Genomic DNA, 16,769 nt, shown 5'->3' with positions numbered 1-16,769 from the left:
ATATGTTTTCAATATAATAAAAAAATAAAAAAAAAATATTTTAGGCGCTTTTTATTTTATTGACATAAAATCTTTGTTATAGACTGAGAGAAATTCTGTGTTTCTATTGTTTTATTAGACAATAAGGTCTAGGGGCATGCCGGATATCTGGTGTCCAACCAAACCACGATCACTTTTTTAAAGATATCCCAGGTTGCTTATTTATTCTTTTATCAAAATTAATATAATTATATCTCAAAAACTAGAGCTGCTACAAAAACAAATTAGGTATTTTTAAAACAAGCACATCGAAAATATCCAAAATCAGTTCTTATTTTTAAGGCACCAAAATGTTTAAAATAAAAAGAATGTACAAAAACAATACATTCAGTGGTCATGTACTAGAAATGTGATTTTATTACAAAGATTTTACAACACGTTTTTGCTCTCCTGACTCAAGAAACAATGAAATTTAAATAAAAAACAACCCACTAAAAAAAAAAAAATCGTATTTGGTATATTTTTATTCAATTACAGACATAAATAGTAATGAACTAGCAACTTACAGAGTATAACACAGAAGTATACATTCATAACTAAAAATAACAATTCAAGTACTTATCACTAGCAAAAATAATAATCGGTGGTTACATTTAAACATATTACTAAATCTCAAATTCATTCGTTTCGGGGATCCTGCCTATAGTCATTTTCTATCACTAGGTGATCTCCTCGTTATGACAAAGGAGAAGCAACTTTGCACAGGCAAGAATATTGGGTAGCCTCCTCCCAAGCCAAGGGAAGACATCTTTTCCAATTGAAACCAAATATAACAGAAAAGTCTTAGTTTTCTAAAGTAATTCTGAACTAATTTGAGACATCTTCCATTTGCAGAATACGCATTGGGCTCTGTTGGAATGGTTCTCACCTGTTCAGGACTCTGCCATGTGCGAATGTCAGCATGAGGAGGAAGATCTTAATCATGTTTTTTTTTTGATGCCCCATAAATGATTGTTATCCTGAGTTCCTATCCGACCTCTCTAATATCAACGTCCCATTCCCTATTCATATTCTTACTCTCCCGTACCCAATAAATATGTATTTAAAATTTTATGTAAATATGTAGTAATAAATGGTAATAAGTTGTAAATAAGTTATATATGTATAGTGTATTTTATAAGTACTTTTCTAAGTACACAGGTCTGAATGGCACTCATCTTTGATTCCTATTTTCTAATAGCGAGTTATTTACTACTTGTTTAAAATGGCTCCCGAAATCGAAATATTTGCAATTGTAAGAATGCAAATATTTCCTTTAAAAAAAAAGATTTTGGTAATTCAAGATATGCATATTTTATTTTAGGTCATTCAAAATACGAAACCTTTGTAGAAAATTTATCCAATGTTGCATGGAAAAGAATAATGTTTCTGTAATTTTTTGCTTATGTAAAAAATTAAATGATTAAACAATGTTTTAAGACCTGAGTAATAACGCACCACAGATGTAGAGACGGCATTTCGCTCTATTGCATAGAACAAAAGCGTTGCAAATTGTTGGTTTAACAGACGTGTAACTGACAGTTTCGCCACTGCCCTTGCAATCCTCAACCCGAGCACCTACGGCCTATTGCTTTTGTTGTAAACAATATCTAACTGTTTTGTTACTCGTGATTGATCATTCTAAAATGATTTTTATCTGTATAGGCGGCTTTACAGCGGTAGCGCCTTATTACTCCGAGGAAATGACCCTATAACAGTAAATTGCTAGGACACAGAGCACCCAGAATTTAGAAAAATCACCGGTTACCCAACCCAGAACCCTCCATACTGGGAGCAAGAGTCTTAGTCATTACACTACAGAGCCACGAAGGTGATAAACAGAAATATGGCATTGATTATACTTATGAATGCATGGTAACATCTGGGGATATAAGCTAGTTTTTAATTACGTACTAATTGTATTTTGAATTAAGATTATAAATGTATGTACATATAATTATGTAGGTAAATCATAAATATCTCAGGGCCCCGATGGGAAGTTAACAGAGTTATCTTCGACTGTCTATAAGGAAAAATCGATATTAGTTTATAAAAATGAGTATATTTGCATAAACATTTAAAGTATCTTCATCGGTAACCTATAATTGAACATGTATAAAAGAAAAAAATGTATGCATATTCTGCTTTTCATACAGAAAACTTAATTTGCCCTTTGTAGATAAAATTAAAGATAAATGTTGACTTCCCATTGAAATCAGGACCCAGGTATCAACTATGGAAAATGAATACACTTTTGAAGAACACATAGACATAGTAAAGTTGGCAAGTGATTATATACATATATTTACTAACATTAATTCTAAAAGACCAAAAAAATCCATCTGCAAACGGTGCTGTAAATTCACAAATGATTTTTTAAAAATACAAGTCTTAATGAAAAAAAAAATAAAGATAATATGATGTTTAATAATCTATTTCCATAATTTGTACAAATAATTGAAAAAGTTATTTTTCATTACATTTTTTCTAAATAAGAGATGTATAAAGTCTTGTATTGTATGTAGACTTATGTGACAAAGCCACACAAGGGCAAATTGAATACATTTTTAATTTTTAAAAAAACATTAACCCCTTCCGCATACAGTCATATTTGGCTTAAAGTATAAAAGTAAATATGTATTTTTTTCTCTTTTCTCAAAGCTATAGTATAAGCCCAAATAAGTGCATGATGTGCCAAATATGGCCAGGTTATAATTTAGGTTTTTAACGCATGTAAGGCTAATATGCATGCGAGACATAATATGGCCTGATTTATTTTACTTCACAATTTTTTTCCAAATTTTTTATTATCATTTTTCCTAGATCATTCTAGTCTCTTCCATAACACATATTTTTTTCAAACCGAAAAAAAACCCATACTGTCGGGGGTTTCAAAAAATAAAAATAAATAAAATGCAAAAGTTCTTCTGGCAGAAGTAATTCATAGTAATAAATATTTTTTTCATAAAAAGTAATCAATCACAGTTGTTTGATTCAGTCTATTTCTATGGGAGTATTTACCACCTCAATTATGCAAACATCCTCGTCTACCTCAGTTTCTTTATTGTAATTTAATATAGTTTCATCTTCATCATCATCTAAATTCCAAGTCACATACTCTCTCAAAGTGACAGATGGAATGGTCGAAAGTTGCTTCTTTTCGGTTCTTACATAGGTGCCATGTTTCTTTGAATTTTTTCCCTTATTTTTGGAAGCATTAAAGCTATATTTTTCAGCTGTTTTTACATCTGTATCTCCAAAACTAAAATCATTACACGACTGATTCATTATGGATTGAAGAGATTGCTGTGTCGAACTGTTAGCGTATTTGATTCCGTTATGGTTCGTCGGTGTTATTGAATCTTGCCAAAGTGAATTTGGATTGGATCGATTTGTCCCTTTGTCAGTATTCAAACATTGAAGTAGCATCTTGACACTGGTATTTTTATCAATATGACTTTTTCTACGTTCGTGTTTGCCAATAGTTGTTGATCGTGATTCATGCCCGGAATTTAAAATTTGCGGAGCTATTGCCCTGGGCGATGCGGACAGGATGTTCGCTGTAGCGTTTCGTTCAGTTCGCTTATCTGAGATAATTTTTTTAATGTAAAAGTCTCCTTTTACAACTTGGTTACTCAAAATAATAGGTTTCACAATTCGTGATTTATTTGAGTCAGTGTTTGTTTCCTTGTCACAAGTGCTTGAATTACTGGTAATTTTTGGAGTTAACATGCTGGAGAGGAATGGTAATCGTCGGAATTGTTGCTTTTTTTACACTTTGAAATGTCTTCGAGATCCGTGAGACTTTTTCTCTTTAAACTGAGTATTTCTTGATCTGTGTGGATGTCTGCTGAAACAGTAATATTTCCACTCGCAGATTCTGGCGCACAAACAGAATCATCAGACAATAATTCTACATCTAAAGGTGAAATATTGATACATTGTTCTGAATTGAGAATACTTGAATCGCTAGACTCAAATGTTTCTGTTCTGAATTTGACACTTCCCATGCAATTAGTAGCACTCTTGTCACTATTCTGAAATGTAAAAAGAAAATCAAAATATTATCTTTGAAAATTTCCGAGGATTCCCAATAATCTATGAGTTTCCAGTGTTATATCAGGAGTTTAGTGTTATTACATATGAAGGATACACGGAAAAAAACGGGCTCATTGTAGTTTTTCCATTTTCAAGATATTAATGTATTTTTTTCCTCCTGAATGAATAGAATGTAATATTAAAAACTAACAAAATGTGGCTCCTTGTCTAATAAATCGTACGAAAAAAAAGTTGGGTCACGGCTGGCATAACAACTGTAAAAAAATCAATAATTGCTGGAATGGGGTAGTTTTAGTATGTTTAAAAAAATATTTTTGATTTACATTCATTAAAAAACCTGTTTCATTAAATATGAACCGAGTGTCCCACAAATAAAGCTTTTATTCTCTTTTTTACCCGTTCATGCCATGTACCTTTCTTATGTAATATATTAGATAGGAATATTCTTCTATATCATGTAAAGGTCGCCTTTTTGCATGAATCATCTTTTGTATTGAAAATGCTGATGAATGGTCTATATCCCTCTTAGTAATTTGAGAAATTAAGATTTTTCATAGCTACTGTCATTTAGTAAAAAAAAAGTATTTTTATATAACATTCAAGTTTTTAAAAGAAAATTCTTGATGGAAGTTCATTATAATTTAATATCGGAATAAAAGATACTTCATTCCACAAATTTGGAAAAATCAGTGACCGGTTTCTGGTTTTTCCAAATTTGCGGATTAAAGTATCACTCGTCTTAATATATATGTTAATAATATTTAGTTTATCAAAATTTGTAAAAGCTAAGATGGCTAAAATCACTACTGAGTTGTCTTCTCAGATAATTCAATAACATTTGTCATTTTTAAAAATTTCACAAACCTACCTGTTCATTCAAAATCTTTTTATACTCGACAATATAATATCTGTCAGTCGCAGGGTGAATTTTCGGGATCATTTTTTTGCTAACAGTCTTCGCAATAAGGAGATTTTTATTTACAATCGATACTCGTACAATCTTTAAATGTTTTACAGCAATGTGATTGAGTACTACTTCGTAGTTTGATGGTAAGATTCGCAAAATTCCTTCAAGTTCGATTCCATTACCTTCGGTCTCTATAAGATGTTTGAGAATAATTTCTTTTATATCTGAGAAGTTACTTTTGTAATTCTTGTCTGTTTTAATAGGTTTCATGCCGTTGTTGTTATTAGTTTCTTCAGCGTGGTTGTCGCTAGAATCGTTAGACTCCGAAACTTGCAAAATATCTGATGAAGGAGCGGAAACCCCGCAGGAAAACATGTTTTGGAAAGAATTCATTTGAACATGTTTGATGATAGAGGTCTCATTATTTCCAGTAGCGCAATCGCTGCTTGAAGAATGTTCGAAATTCAGTATCAAGTTAGAGCTTCCTTCCTCGCAGTTTATACAAGATGGTGTGATATTTTCAGATGAATTCTGAACAACTGTTTCTGTTATTTTCGAATTCTCGACATCTTGGGATGCTTCCAACACTTGAGCACACAATGGAGAAGCGTCATTTTCTGAAACTCCCGTATGACATTCATTCTCTTCCGTAGAGTTACCATTTTTAACTTCCATGCTTTGAGAAATACAAACATTTGTCGAATTTAGTGTGTTTTCTTGTAGCATTACAGTGTCTTGAAATATTTCACCAATATCCATAACTTTTGTTGCGTCATTTTCGTGGGGGATGACATCAAGGGGTGTTTCAGTGGGTTGTATGACTTGTTGTTTCCCCACCTGTCTTTTGATCAAAGCAACTTCTCCTTGTAATAATTCGTGCTTCTTTTTCAAATGATCAATGTGCAGAAGTAAATTGGTGCCTTGTAACTTAAGAGCCACTTTAAGTTCTACACATGTCAATCTTAATTGAGATATCATCAACTTGATGGAATTTTGACCCAGATTTCTGCAATAAAAGGAATCATTTAAATATTTGGAAGAACACGATAATTTAAAACGAAATTTAATATTTTCAAACAACTTACTCTGTCATAAAGTCAACAGAATACCCGTCATCATTCAAATCCATGTTGAAGTCATCGTCTGATCCGTCTGAAAAAAATATATACATCATGTTACGAGTAATAATGATATCTATTGTGTATGAGATAAAGCTGCATCGATTAATAACCCAGACAATATAACAGGTAATCATACTGAGAACTTACCGGTACTTAAATTATTGCATTGTTGGTCAAACCCGGCGGTACTGTGAGACATGGTATTCATTTTTATATTTTCCTAGTTTACCTTAATACAAAATACTTAATTGATTCAATAACATTGATATTAATCGTTCACTTATTTGAAGTTGAACCTCAGATCCTATTTTCAATAAAAAATAACCTTGTATCATCACTTTTCGTTTTACACCACACCGCAGACAACGCAGACTGCAATAAGTGGAAACCACAGATTACAGATATCTTTAGATAGGAAACTATGGTACTATATCTAAGCACTTTGGGCGTCGATCGCAGCGCTGTTTAGTGTGGCATACAAGAAGCTTTGACGATGGCGCGAAAATTCAAATCACCGCGTTGCATCGTATATTGATATTTATTGTACAATATCAATACAAAATTGCTTAATTAAATACAAGTATTAGCACGCAATTTAATTTTTCTGTCCTGTATTTAAAAAAACAATTTTATATTGATATTGCACATTAAATTTATTATGGAATAGGAATACATAAATAAAAAATTTTAAAAACATTTTTAATAGTTTTATTTTACTGTTAAAATAAATCGCTCAATTCTATTATATACGTCAGAAAGAATCGAGAAAGAAAACTGACACTTGTAAAATAATATTATATACATGTGTGGTTAGTATATTGGATTATCAAAAATAACAATTGAGTATTATTTAAAAATTGTGCAGCATTGTGATCAGCATTGGATCCCTGCTATTCCTGGATGAAAAATATTTTCTTCGTGCAGATTAAGAGCCATGGCATCAACAATCACCATTCTGAAACAAAAGAATATTATTAATGGTGGATAATTTATTTTATTTCACATTGACATTTCTAGGCTGCTGCTTAGGAATAAAACAAGAAGGAAGCACTTATATGCTTATTAAGTAATGAAATGAAGTGCTTATATGGCAGGTAAGAAGAAAAGGGTATGCATGTATCTACTTTATTGTCTGCGCTTCTTATTCTTAAGTCTTTTATTATAAGACTTTCTAGCTTGTAATTTGAGAGGATCAACAATGCAAGACTCTAATTTTTTTCGCCCAGTTAATAGAAAGTTCATTTGTTTACACCAAGAAAAAATACATAATCGTAATACTAAGTTAACAATAAAATCGAAAAGATGGCCTCTATGTGCTGGACAAGATAAACATGCTGGATTTAATTTAGATAGTACTATTTCCTTCAAACTCGACATAACATGAAACTTATGGCAAATAATCGGTAAATTATTTTTGCAGTGATTGACAATGGTATTAAAAACTTTATAGATTTTGATTGTTGGGTGGATTAAAGTATTTGGACCACATGCCCTAGAAGTTATTAAACTATGCCCCGGTAACTGTATTTTAGATTTAAGATCCAGTCTACATTCACAACAAGATCCAAATTTAGATAGAGCCCGTTTTGCCACATAACCAGCTATATATTTACAAACCGCAACATATTGACTACTTTTCTGTCTTGAAGAACTTGTTGGTAAGGAGTGACTTCGATGTCCGATGTTAAAAAAAGTTTTAATGAATCTAAAATTTCACCGTCATCATTTTCACAATTTGCTCCAATGGAGCGAGTATGAGATAAGTTTGATATGAGAAGCGACTTAAAAGCATCTATAAAATTTGAACTAGAGGGGTTAATGTTACGTGCACCCTGACTTCTTACCATGCCAAAAAAGTTTTCAATGGGGTCTTGGTTAAGGTTACGTGGAAGCACAAAAGTAAATTTATAACATGTAAGTAATTTATTACTCAAATATGATATTGCTTCCAGAGTTGTAATCCAGTTACGCACTGTAGGTGGTATTGATATTTTTTGGTTTTAGGAATCTACAAATTTTACTGATTTTAAGATGGAAATAGCTTCCTGCCAAAATTTCCAGTAGGGAGATGTTAATCTGACTCCACAACGGTATTTACAAATAATACTATCAGCATTGAGAGAACTGCCATTTAAACTGTCGATAAGTTTATTTATAAATAAGACAAGATCAGCAGTCTGCGATGCCCCATCGTCAATATCATCCACAGTATCTGCCAAAGATTTCATGGTAGTTCCTACTGTCCTGCTGAACACCAACCTTGACCTTCATTTTTCTAAGTTTATCAGGGAAAATATGACAATCTGTTAATTTGTGCATTTGGAAAAAGTCTTCCCCTCTTGCTTGATCGTATGTGTATGATTGTACAATATGGGACCACTTTGCTATTTTTGATACAGAATTTTGAATAAAATGTACATCTTTTACTAGCATATTATTTCTAAATCCCTTCAAAAGATGTGGCACATCAAACATTTGTACGATTTCATGGCCTTCAATTTCAAACCCGTGAACTTTATATTCAGTACCACCCCGAAGGTACAATTCACGGGTTTCCTGTTTCAGGATATTTATTTTATTTACAGCAGAGTTGTGCAGTGACATATACATAAGCCAACAGAGTTTGTATTCCACCCTCTGTGGAAAACGTAGCCAGTGTAGTTCCCGAAGTAGTGGAGTGATATGACTGAACTTAGAGATTCCGAAAATAAGTCTCGCTGCGGTATTCAATACAGATTGTAGGCGAGTCATTTTGTTCATTGGTAGACCTGCATAGATACCATTACAATAATCGCCTCTAGACACTACAAACGCATTTTTTAATTGACGGGCGGCATCAAACCTTTATTGATGTCGGTGAGTTTCATCTAGATAAATTATTTCACCTCCTAGGTAATGCCTAAAAACACTTTAATTTTTTTATGCAAGTTTTTTAATCAACAATATTTTAAGAGTATGTCTAAATGTTTGTAGGGAGTTATTTAGATTGAAACTTAAAGATAACTGGTAAATGTACTAAGAAGTTATGTTATTTCTTGGTAGTTGTAATAATATAATAAAAAATAAAAAAAGTTTTTGTGCAACTGTCTCACAAATTGATATTTCTTCCAAGAAAAATATTCCGTTTCACTAATAGCTAGTTCACGCATAATGGATTGAGCGAGATGGACAACAGTTGCCGAAATTACAAACAGCTGTGGTAAATTACATATTTTTTACATTTATATATGTATATATTTAATCTTACTTTGTTACTCTAACAAACAATTTAACTCTGCAAAGCGTCCTTTTTATTGTGAATAAATTTACAAAATATATCATTCAAAATGATAACGGATAGTGAAAGTGATATAGAAATAATAGTACCTCACCGAGAAACTTGGAGACTTAGCAGCTCAACCTATTCCGAAAGTGAATTAGACAATAACGATCAACTTCTAAGTGATGTGATGATAGTTTATATGACTCTTAAGGAAGAAATCGAAGAAACTTTTTCTGAAGTATTCTTGGATCAATATCGAGCTGATATACCTCATTTACCACAATTACGTTTTGTTTGTAGAATAGTTTGTAGAATAGAGTTTGTATAATAATAATTACGTTTTTTTTGTAGAGTAATAATTAATACCTAATGAACAGCTAAAACATTTTAATTTCCCATTACTGTGGGTACCCATTATAATAAATTAACAAATTATTTTTTTAATATTCAAACATCCTAATTGACAAACATCAGGTTCCATGGTAAATTATTTTTATGTTTTATGGCTCTTTACTTATTTGTTTATATTCTTAATTAAGGGGTTTTCCGGTGATATTGGGACCTCACTAGATAGGAGTTATTATATTAAAGTTAAAATATTCAATTAGTTATTCAACGAAGTACATCAATATTTTCGTAATCACTGGGTCGGGTATAATAGCGGGGAAAGCACAGAATACAATTATTTTCCTCAAATATCATATAAGTGATTGAAAAATCTAAATATTAACATTGACTACTGGACTACATTACTCTGCTGGAGTGCACTCAGACCAGAAATACGCAGTGGGCCTGATATGTCATCAGCGTTGATATCTAAAAACATTATTAATTAGTAATATGTGACAATGTGTCAATGAGTCGGACAAGTAACTGTATGTATACATTTTAAGTTCTTCGAAAATACAAACAGCTTTAATATGCCGATTTGCTGGAGAAAATTATGGGTCAGAAATTTGTTTCAACTGAGAGGGTCACTTTCATGGTCATGTCATACGATATAAATGTGCTATAAACTTTTTAATAATTAAAAAAGGAATGGCCCACGCTCAGACGCTGTAGTCTTTGTCGATCACAAAAACGGCATTTGTAAATTTGCAGAAAACACCCACAAAACTAGAAAAATCTTATGGTACTATAAAAATCATTTAAACTTGTCAAATACATAATAAGATTCTTGTTTGTAATATTTAAAAAAACTTATGTATTCATTGTTATCATTTGTTAGTCAAAAACATTCCAACTGTTGTGTAGATTTTATAATTCACCCTTTTCACAAAATGGCTATTATCTCAGTTTCACTTTTCTATGGCTGGCTGCTTTCTGTATAACTACGTTCAAATATCATCACTTTTGACTTAGTTTGGTTCATCGCCAATTGGCTCTCCAGGCATACATCATACATTCTAGAGACTATTTGTTGCAAATCCTCGTTGCTGCTTGCTAACAGAACTGCATCATCAACATACAACAAGCAGCTGACTGAAAAATTATCAGTTTTTGCTCCAATACCCATACATTCTATCTCTTTCATACAGTTGTCCATGTATAGATTAAACAACCATAGTGACATTACACATCCCTGTTTCATGCCTTTTGAGATCGCAAACCAAGATGTAAATCTCCCATTAACTCTTACACACGCTGAACTCTCCTGAATTTATATGTATTTTTTCTTATTTTTTTCTTTTTAACAAAGAAACAAAGATGTTTCTCTTTCTCTTATATATAAATATGTATGTCTGTAAATTTTTATTACAAAAATAAAAAAATATTACTACAAACCAGAAATAGGTTGGATGAAAGTCGTACCACTGCAACTGGCAACGCCTTCCGGGAGTGCACAGGGGAGTTCTTCAGTAACAGCTACGCCGACTGTAATTCACAATAAAAATAAAATGAACATCATACCAGATAACATAATGCAAGAATTTCAGGAAAAACCTTGAAAGATCGAGTAAGGCTTGAACGAATAGAAAAGAATAATCTGAGATGGTTAGGACGTGTAGAAAGCATTAACGATAATATAATAACTGAGATAGAACATAAGTCTGAAAGAAGGGGTGTAAGGAAATGTGAAAATTATAGAAATACATACCCGAACTCTGTTCACCAAGTAAATAATGAAAACTATTTTCTTTGGATGGTGACTTGTTAAACCCTGTAAAAAAAATACAAATTACCAACACCACATTGCAAAAGCACATCCTTACAATTGTATACACACCATGCCACCCTAGTAATTGTTTGTAAATAATGACCAAATAAAAATGTCGGAAGTTGCAGGAAAAGGCACTACGCCAACTTTGTACATACATTATAACCCGATTAATCAACTGTAAAAACAATATAAACTCCGATTGAGACAAAAAATATGGAACGATATAGCAAAACTGTAAGACAAATCACAAACACCACATTCCAAAAGCAGACTTGCAATTGTATAGACACAAGACAGATAAATAAGGTGCAATTACAGTGGAAAGCTAACCTAAGTCGTACATATATTTTTCTTGCAGAAATACTAATAACTTTAATTGTAAAATGGGTCCAGATTAATAAAAGTATGCTTTCCCTATGAGTTATAAATTTGCAGGGCAGGCAAACGGGACGAATAAACGTGCAACATGAGACAAATTCTTGAAATAATTATGTATGAAATATCATGTAATTTACCTGGCAATCCAATGGTAGGCACAGAGCACAATAAAAGCTGGATGTCATTGTATTGGCTAAAGTTGAATGCGTTGAAGTGTTTAATGCATACAAAACAACGTCGATTAATCTTGTCATCGGATAAATTCATAAATTTGGGACTTTGAACACGATTGATCCGTTCTTTAAATAAATGTGGATATCGTTTCGGAAAACGATGTAGTTTTTTCGTAGAATTACGATTCGGTACGCAACAACTCGGTATTTCGAAGAAAAAGTGCAAAAACACAGAGAGCAGTGTGACAGCGATTTCGAATGGAAACGGATAAATTGGCGGTTCGTCTAGAAGGACGCCGGCCGGCACGGCGTGGCTGGGCACACGCCGCCGACAGTTGCGCCACAAACTGTATTGATTTACTAGCAAGTGGCTTGTGCGACATCGGAAGAATGACTAGAAAGTCTTGTATTGGCTGAAAACTGCCTGGTGGAAACAAACTGAAAAATGAAAACTGACACAGACGTCAAAAGTAAAAAAAAAACATGTTCGAAAAAGTTATAATCGGAGGCGTGGATTTTATTTCTCTGTGGTAACACAGTTTATACTTTATACCAACGGCTTCCAACCTGGGAGGCGCGCCTCCAAGTGGAAGCGCGGACTATGCACTATGCCTGGGCAGCCAGAGGAGGCGAAGCGCGGAGGCGCCATAAAAAAAAAAATTTAGAATAGTATGATTTTGGATGAATCTTAGCGGAGAGTATGAATCTTTGTATTGCAAAAAAATGCAGGTACTTCTACCATTTGTAACGTCTTATCTATGCGAAACGGGTTATTCGACACTGGCTGCAATGAAAACCAAATGTCAAGCCAGGCTAGAAGTCGAAAAGAAGATACAAGTGGTACTCTCCACATTTTCCCTAAGATTTGATATACTTTGTGCCAATAAACAATAACAACCCTCACATTCAATTTTTAGATTTTGTTCCAGCCTCTAAAATAAATACACATGAACGTATATAATAATTGCATAGTATATAAATAATTGTAATAATCAGTTTTTTTGTTGTAATAAAGTTTTTGTTATTTAAAACGTGTCTACATCATTACAACAATTAAAAAAATAAAAGATTGGGAGGCGCGGATTTTTTTTTTTTCGGGGAGGCTTAGTAGCATAAAGGTTGGAAGCATAGCATTAAGAATAGTCCCGAAGGAGCGTAGAATCATATTTGAATACATCGGAGTGTCCAATAATTCCCTCACTAGGCTTCACTTCACCGCGCGCATTCGTGAGGTCACAGCGTAATGTTGCTTGATGGGAAAAAAAATCATAACACAAATGTAAGGTAAAAAAAAAGCAATCTGTTTATTTCTCAAAAATTTTATTGTGCACGCGGAAACATTGATTGACGCAACAAAGTAAATAATCAAAGGGTCATTTAATAAAAGTAATTGAATTTATGAACTTTGAACTTAAAACATAAAACAAATTTTATTTGACATAAAACGGATATTTTTATATCATGTTAAAGAATATTTAGTGTTTAAAAGATAATGTCGTTCAAATGTCCCCCCCCGGCATCCGCCTCATTTATAAGTAGTTTAATAGCCTTCTGTTTGATGTGCGTATGCGGTTTCTGGACTATTCTTAATTCTATGGTTGGAAGCCGCTTCTTTATACGATACCTATTAGATCTAAACGTCTTAACATTCAAAGCGCCTCTGGTGGTAGAATCCGGTTAAAAAGGCTAAAGCGGACCCTATGCGTTCTATTGTAAGCCCGTGTTTCTCATACATCTGCAAATATATTCCGCCATTTTTCGTCTGACAAACCATCGCTCGCTCACGTTTTTCTGTTTTAAAGGTGGTAAATTGCTTTTAATTACGAAAAATTCTGATGTATACAAATGGTTAATAAGTGCTGTGCTACCAATTGCTAAAAAATATACAAATCTGGTCCAAAAGTTTACACTTTCGTATTTTCCGCTAACCCGACTTTATGTTTAAAATGCTTTGAAGTTATGCATTACACCAACTAAATACTCCGTTGTAGTAAAAATATATATTCAAACATCGTTTTACTAAAAATAAACACTGAATATTAGTTTCCTTAACACAACCTCTTATGATTATGGATTATTTATGTGTAAATGATATTTTTCATTTTACACGCTTTATAATTATTGGTTGGTTGGAAGAAATTGCCATTTGGCAATAAGTCCGCTAATGTACAAATAACATTATGTACAAAAAGTTAAATAAATAAAAATAATTGTATCGGATTATTATACGTGTTGGTTATGTTTATTTGTAATATGTAAATATGTTTGGTTTGGATAAATGATGGGTAAATAATCCTCAAAACAAAATTTTAAAATGCTCCCATTCTGTAAAGGATAGTTTTTTTTTACAATACATAATAAAAATTTCTACCTAGCTTTGTGAATTACAGGTTTAGTTATTTATTATTCGAAATATATGCATAATTAAATACATAAGTCCTCAGTTACCTTTGTGTCAGAATTTTTGAAAAACCAATAGATAAGCATAACCTAAAAAATTTTAGCGTTAACAAACGTCAAAAAAATGGCCCTCATCGTTTCAGTGCCCAGACCCTGAGTCTAGGAGGAGTTGGTTTATGATTGTTTTATTTTTCTTTTACTGTTATATTTTATTTTACATTTCAGAAATCGTCAAAGTGAAATAAAACATTAGCGTAACGGCGGCATTATCAAGTGTTGTATCTGTAACCAACCCATTACAGGGGGGGGGGGGTGGCGGTTCCGTTCAATCGGCCCACCCGGCGTAAATGGGGGGCCTGAGCCCAGCGCACCGAGAAAGCACTGACCGAGTAAACCTCAGTAGCCCTGAAAATGGCTTTCCAACGCGTCCTGTTGGTGCAAAGAGGCGAGCGCAGTCAGGGCAGTCACGGCGGAAGGCAGCAGTGAATAACGAAGTCCAGCGGAAAGCGGAGGGCAGGAGCGGAGAGTAAAACACAGTAGTACTGTCTTGAGCGAACTGACGTTTAATAAGTGTACCCATTATAAGGCCCTCGTGGTGCACTGCCCGACGCCCGAGCGCGCGGCCGCCGTTGTGTACGAGAGCCACCGTCGGGGAGTGGGGGTATGGACGACCACTCGCCCAGCCTCCCCCACTCGCTCTGTTCCGACGGCCGGCCACGTAAATAGCGGCGTCCACCCGCGCGCGAGCTTGGTCGACAGTACGCCGCGCGGCGAGCAACATACAGATATGAATACATAAAAACACAATATTAACATTTAACTTTATTTCTAAACCATATTTGCCCTCGGTGTAGTCAAGGCCGAATCCGAAAGTGAAACTTCTCGTCTTTATTGAGGATTCAGCACTTGACTTTATCACATACACCGAGGCCCTATACTTATTTAAAATACATGATACATTTTATTTAATACATAATACTAGAATAAGAATACATTTATAAATTCGCCCGCGCGTCCGGAACAGTATCCAACTATGAGCCAGATATCGATATCCAAAATACAAAAATCTCAAACGGTTGAAAAGAATATCTCAACAATGCGCCACAAATGACTTATTGTGTAATCTGTCTATACCTTCGAATCAAACCTGATTTTTATATGCGATGTAAATATGAGGGTGATATAGAAGGCAAAACCATTGATTTTATTGAAATAAAAAAAACACGTTTTCGTTCCATAATATTGCTTAAATTTTATTTGTACTTCCCTTTAAACGTGGATCGTACAAAGATGTTTCAAGGAAAAAATATTTTCCCAGAGCTGATTTCCTTTTACTTTTTCCAGTGTAGACAGAATGTCAAAACGCAGCGGACTAAATCTGCCAACTGCCAAATGAGCTGTGTCTATTTCTATGTAGATATTATTGTATTGTATTGTTTTAACGTTCCAATAATTTCAATAGCACGAATTGTGAAATTTAAGATAAAGCGTTTTCGTTTATTTTGTGTGAATACATATTTTTTTACGAAAACAAAAAGTCAGTATACTTAGAGATAATGTAGAACTATTACTAGTTAGAATACCCATTTATTAATTTTGTATCTCCGAATGCCTTGGGTTGGAATTTATTGAGATTAAGAAAGATAATTATACAAAATCAATTTTTTCCTAACCGAAATACTAAAATTTCATAAAAAACATGAATATTAAAATTTGAAAAAGAATGAATTTTTAAAAAGGTGATTTGTAAGTAATAACAACCCTGGGCCCCGATTACAATGGGAAATTCAAAAATTGTCTTTAATTTTATCTAAAAAGTAAAATTAAGTTTTCTGTATGAAAAGCAGAATATGTGTACATCTTTTTATCTAAACACGTTCAATTATAGGTTACCGACGAAGATACTTTAAATGTTCACATAAATATACTCATTTTCGTACACAAATATTGGTTTTTCTTTATAGACAGCTGAAGATAACTCCGCATTGTAATTGGGGCCTTGGGTGTTTTCCGTGAGTGTTTTTTCTTGTATAAGCTAAGCGAATGTGAAGCAGTGCAAAAAGATGCGTCATACAGTATTGAATTCATTGTGAAGCGCCATAGACCGTTAGTCCTTTTTACTTTACAACGCGTTTTGTAAGGCATGACGGAACAACGCTCGCTGCCCCCCTTTTGCTCTCCGTAGGGTTCATGGAAACATTTGGAACATCGTTTGAACCAATAATAAATTGTATGAAGCATCCTTTCCACTTATATATACCTCAATAGTAACAATCGAAAAAAATGCGTT

At 33.3% G+C, this 16,769-nt stretch overlaps 1 protein-coding gene across 2 annotated transcripts; it reads right to left on the bottom strand.

Annotated features, from left to right (window-relative positions):
* Positions 1-490: 490 nt before the first annotated feature.
* Positions 491-12,517, bottom strand: LOC148272298 (uncharacterized). Of its 2 annotated transcripts, XR_015824881.1 has the most exons (7): positions 12,044-12,517; positions 11,466-11,528; positions 11,153-11,242; positions 6,253-10,183; positions 6,070-6,136; positions 4,946-5,990; positions 491-4,055 (listed from the first exon to the last, which is right to left on the bottom strand). XR_015824881.1 is itself a non-coding variant. In XM_088240226.1 (4 exons), the coding sequence occupies exons 1-4, from the start codon at positions 6,311-6,313 to the stop codon at positions 3,744-3,746; spliced, it is 1,485 nt and encodes a 494-aa protein (XP_088096352.1). In that variant the 5' UTR covers positions 6,314-6,481; the 3' UTR covers positions 491-3,743. The 2 variants fall into 2 exon arrangements, 1 of the variants encoding a protein (XP_088096352.1); XM_088240226.1 differs by lacking the exons at positions 11,153-11,242; positions 11,466-11,528; positions 12,044-12,517 and having other exon boundaries at positions 6,253-6,481.
* Between the last annotated feature and the right edge of the window lie 4,252 nt (positions 12,518-16,769).

The sequence above is a fragment of the Micrasema longulum genome, unplaced genomic scaffold, assembly GCF_059751315.1.
Source record: "Micrasema longulum isolate JH-2025_06_02 unplaced genomic scaffold, ASM5975131v1 h1tg002388l, whole genome shotgun sequence".
Lineage (NCBI taxonomy): Eukaryota > Metazoa > Arthropoda > Insecta > Trichoptera > Brachycentridae > Micrasema > Micrasema longulum.
This window is presented reverse-complemented; position numbering and strand designations above follow the sequence as displayed.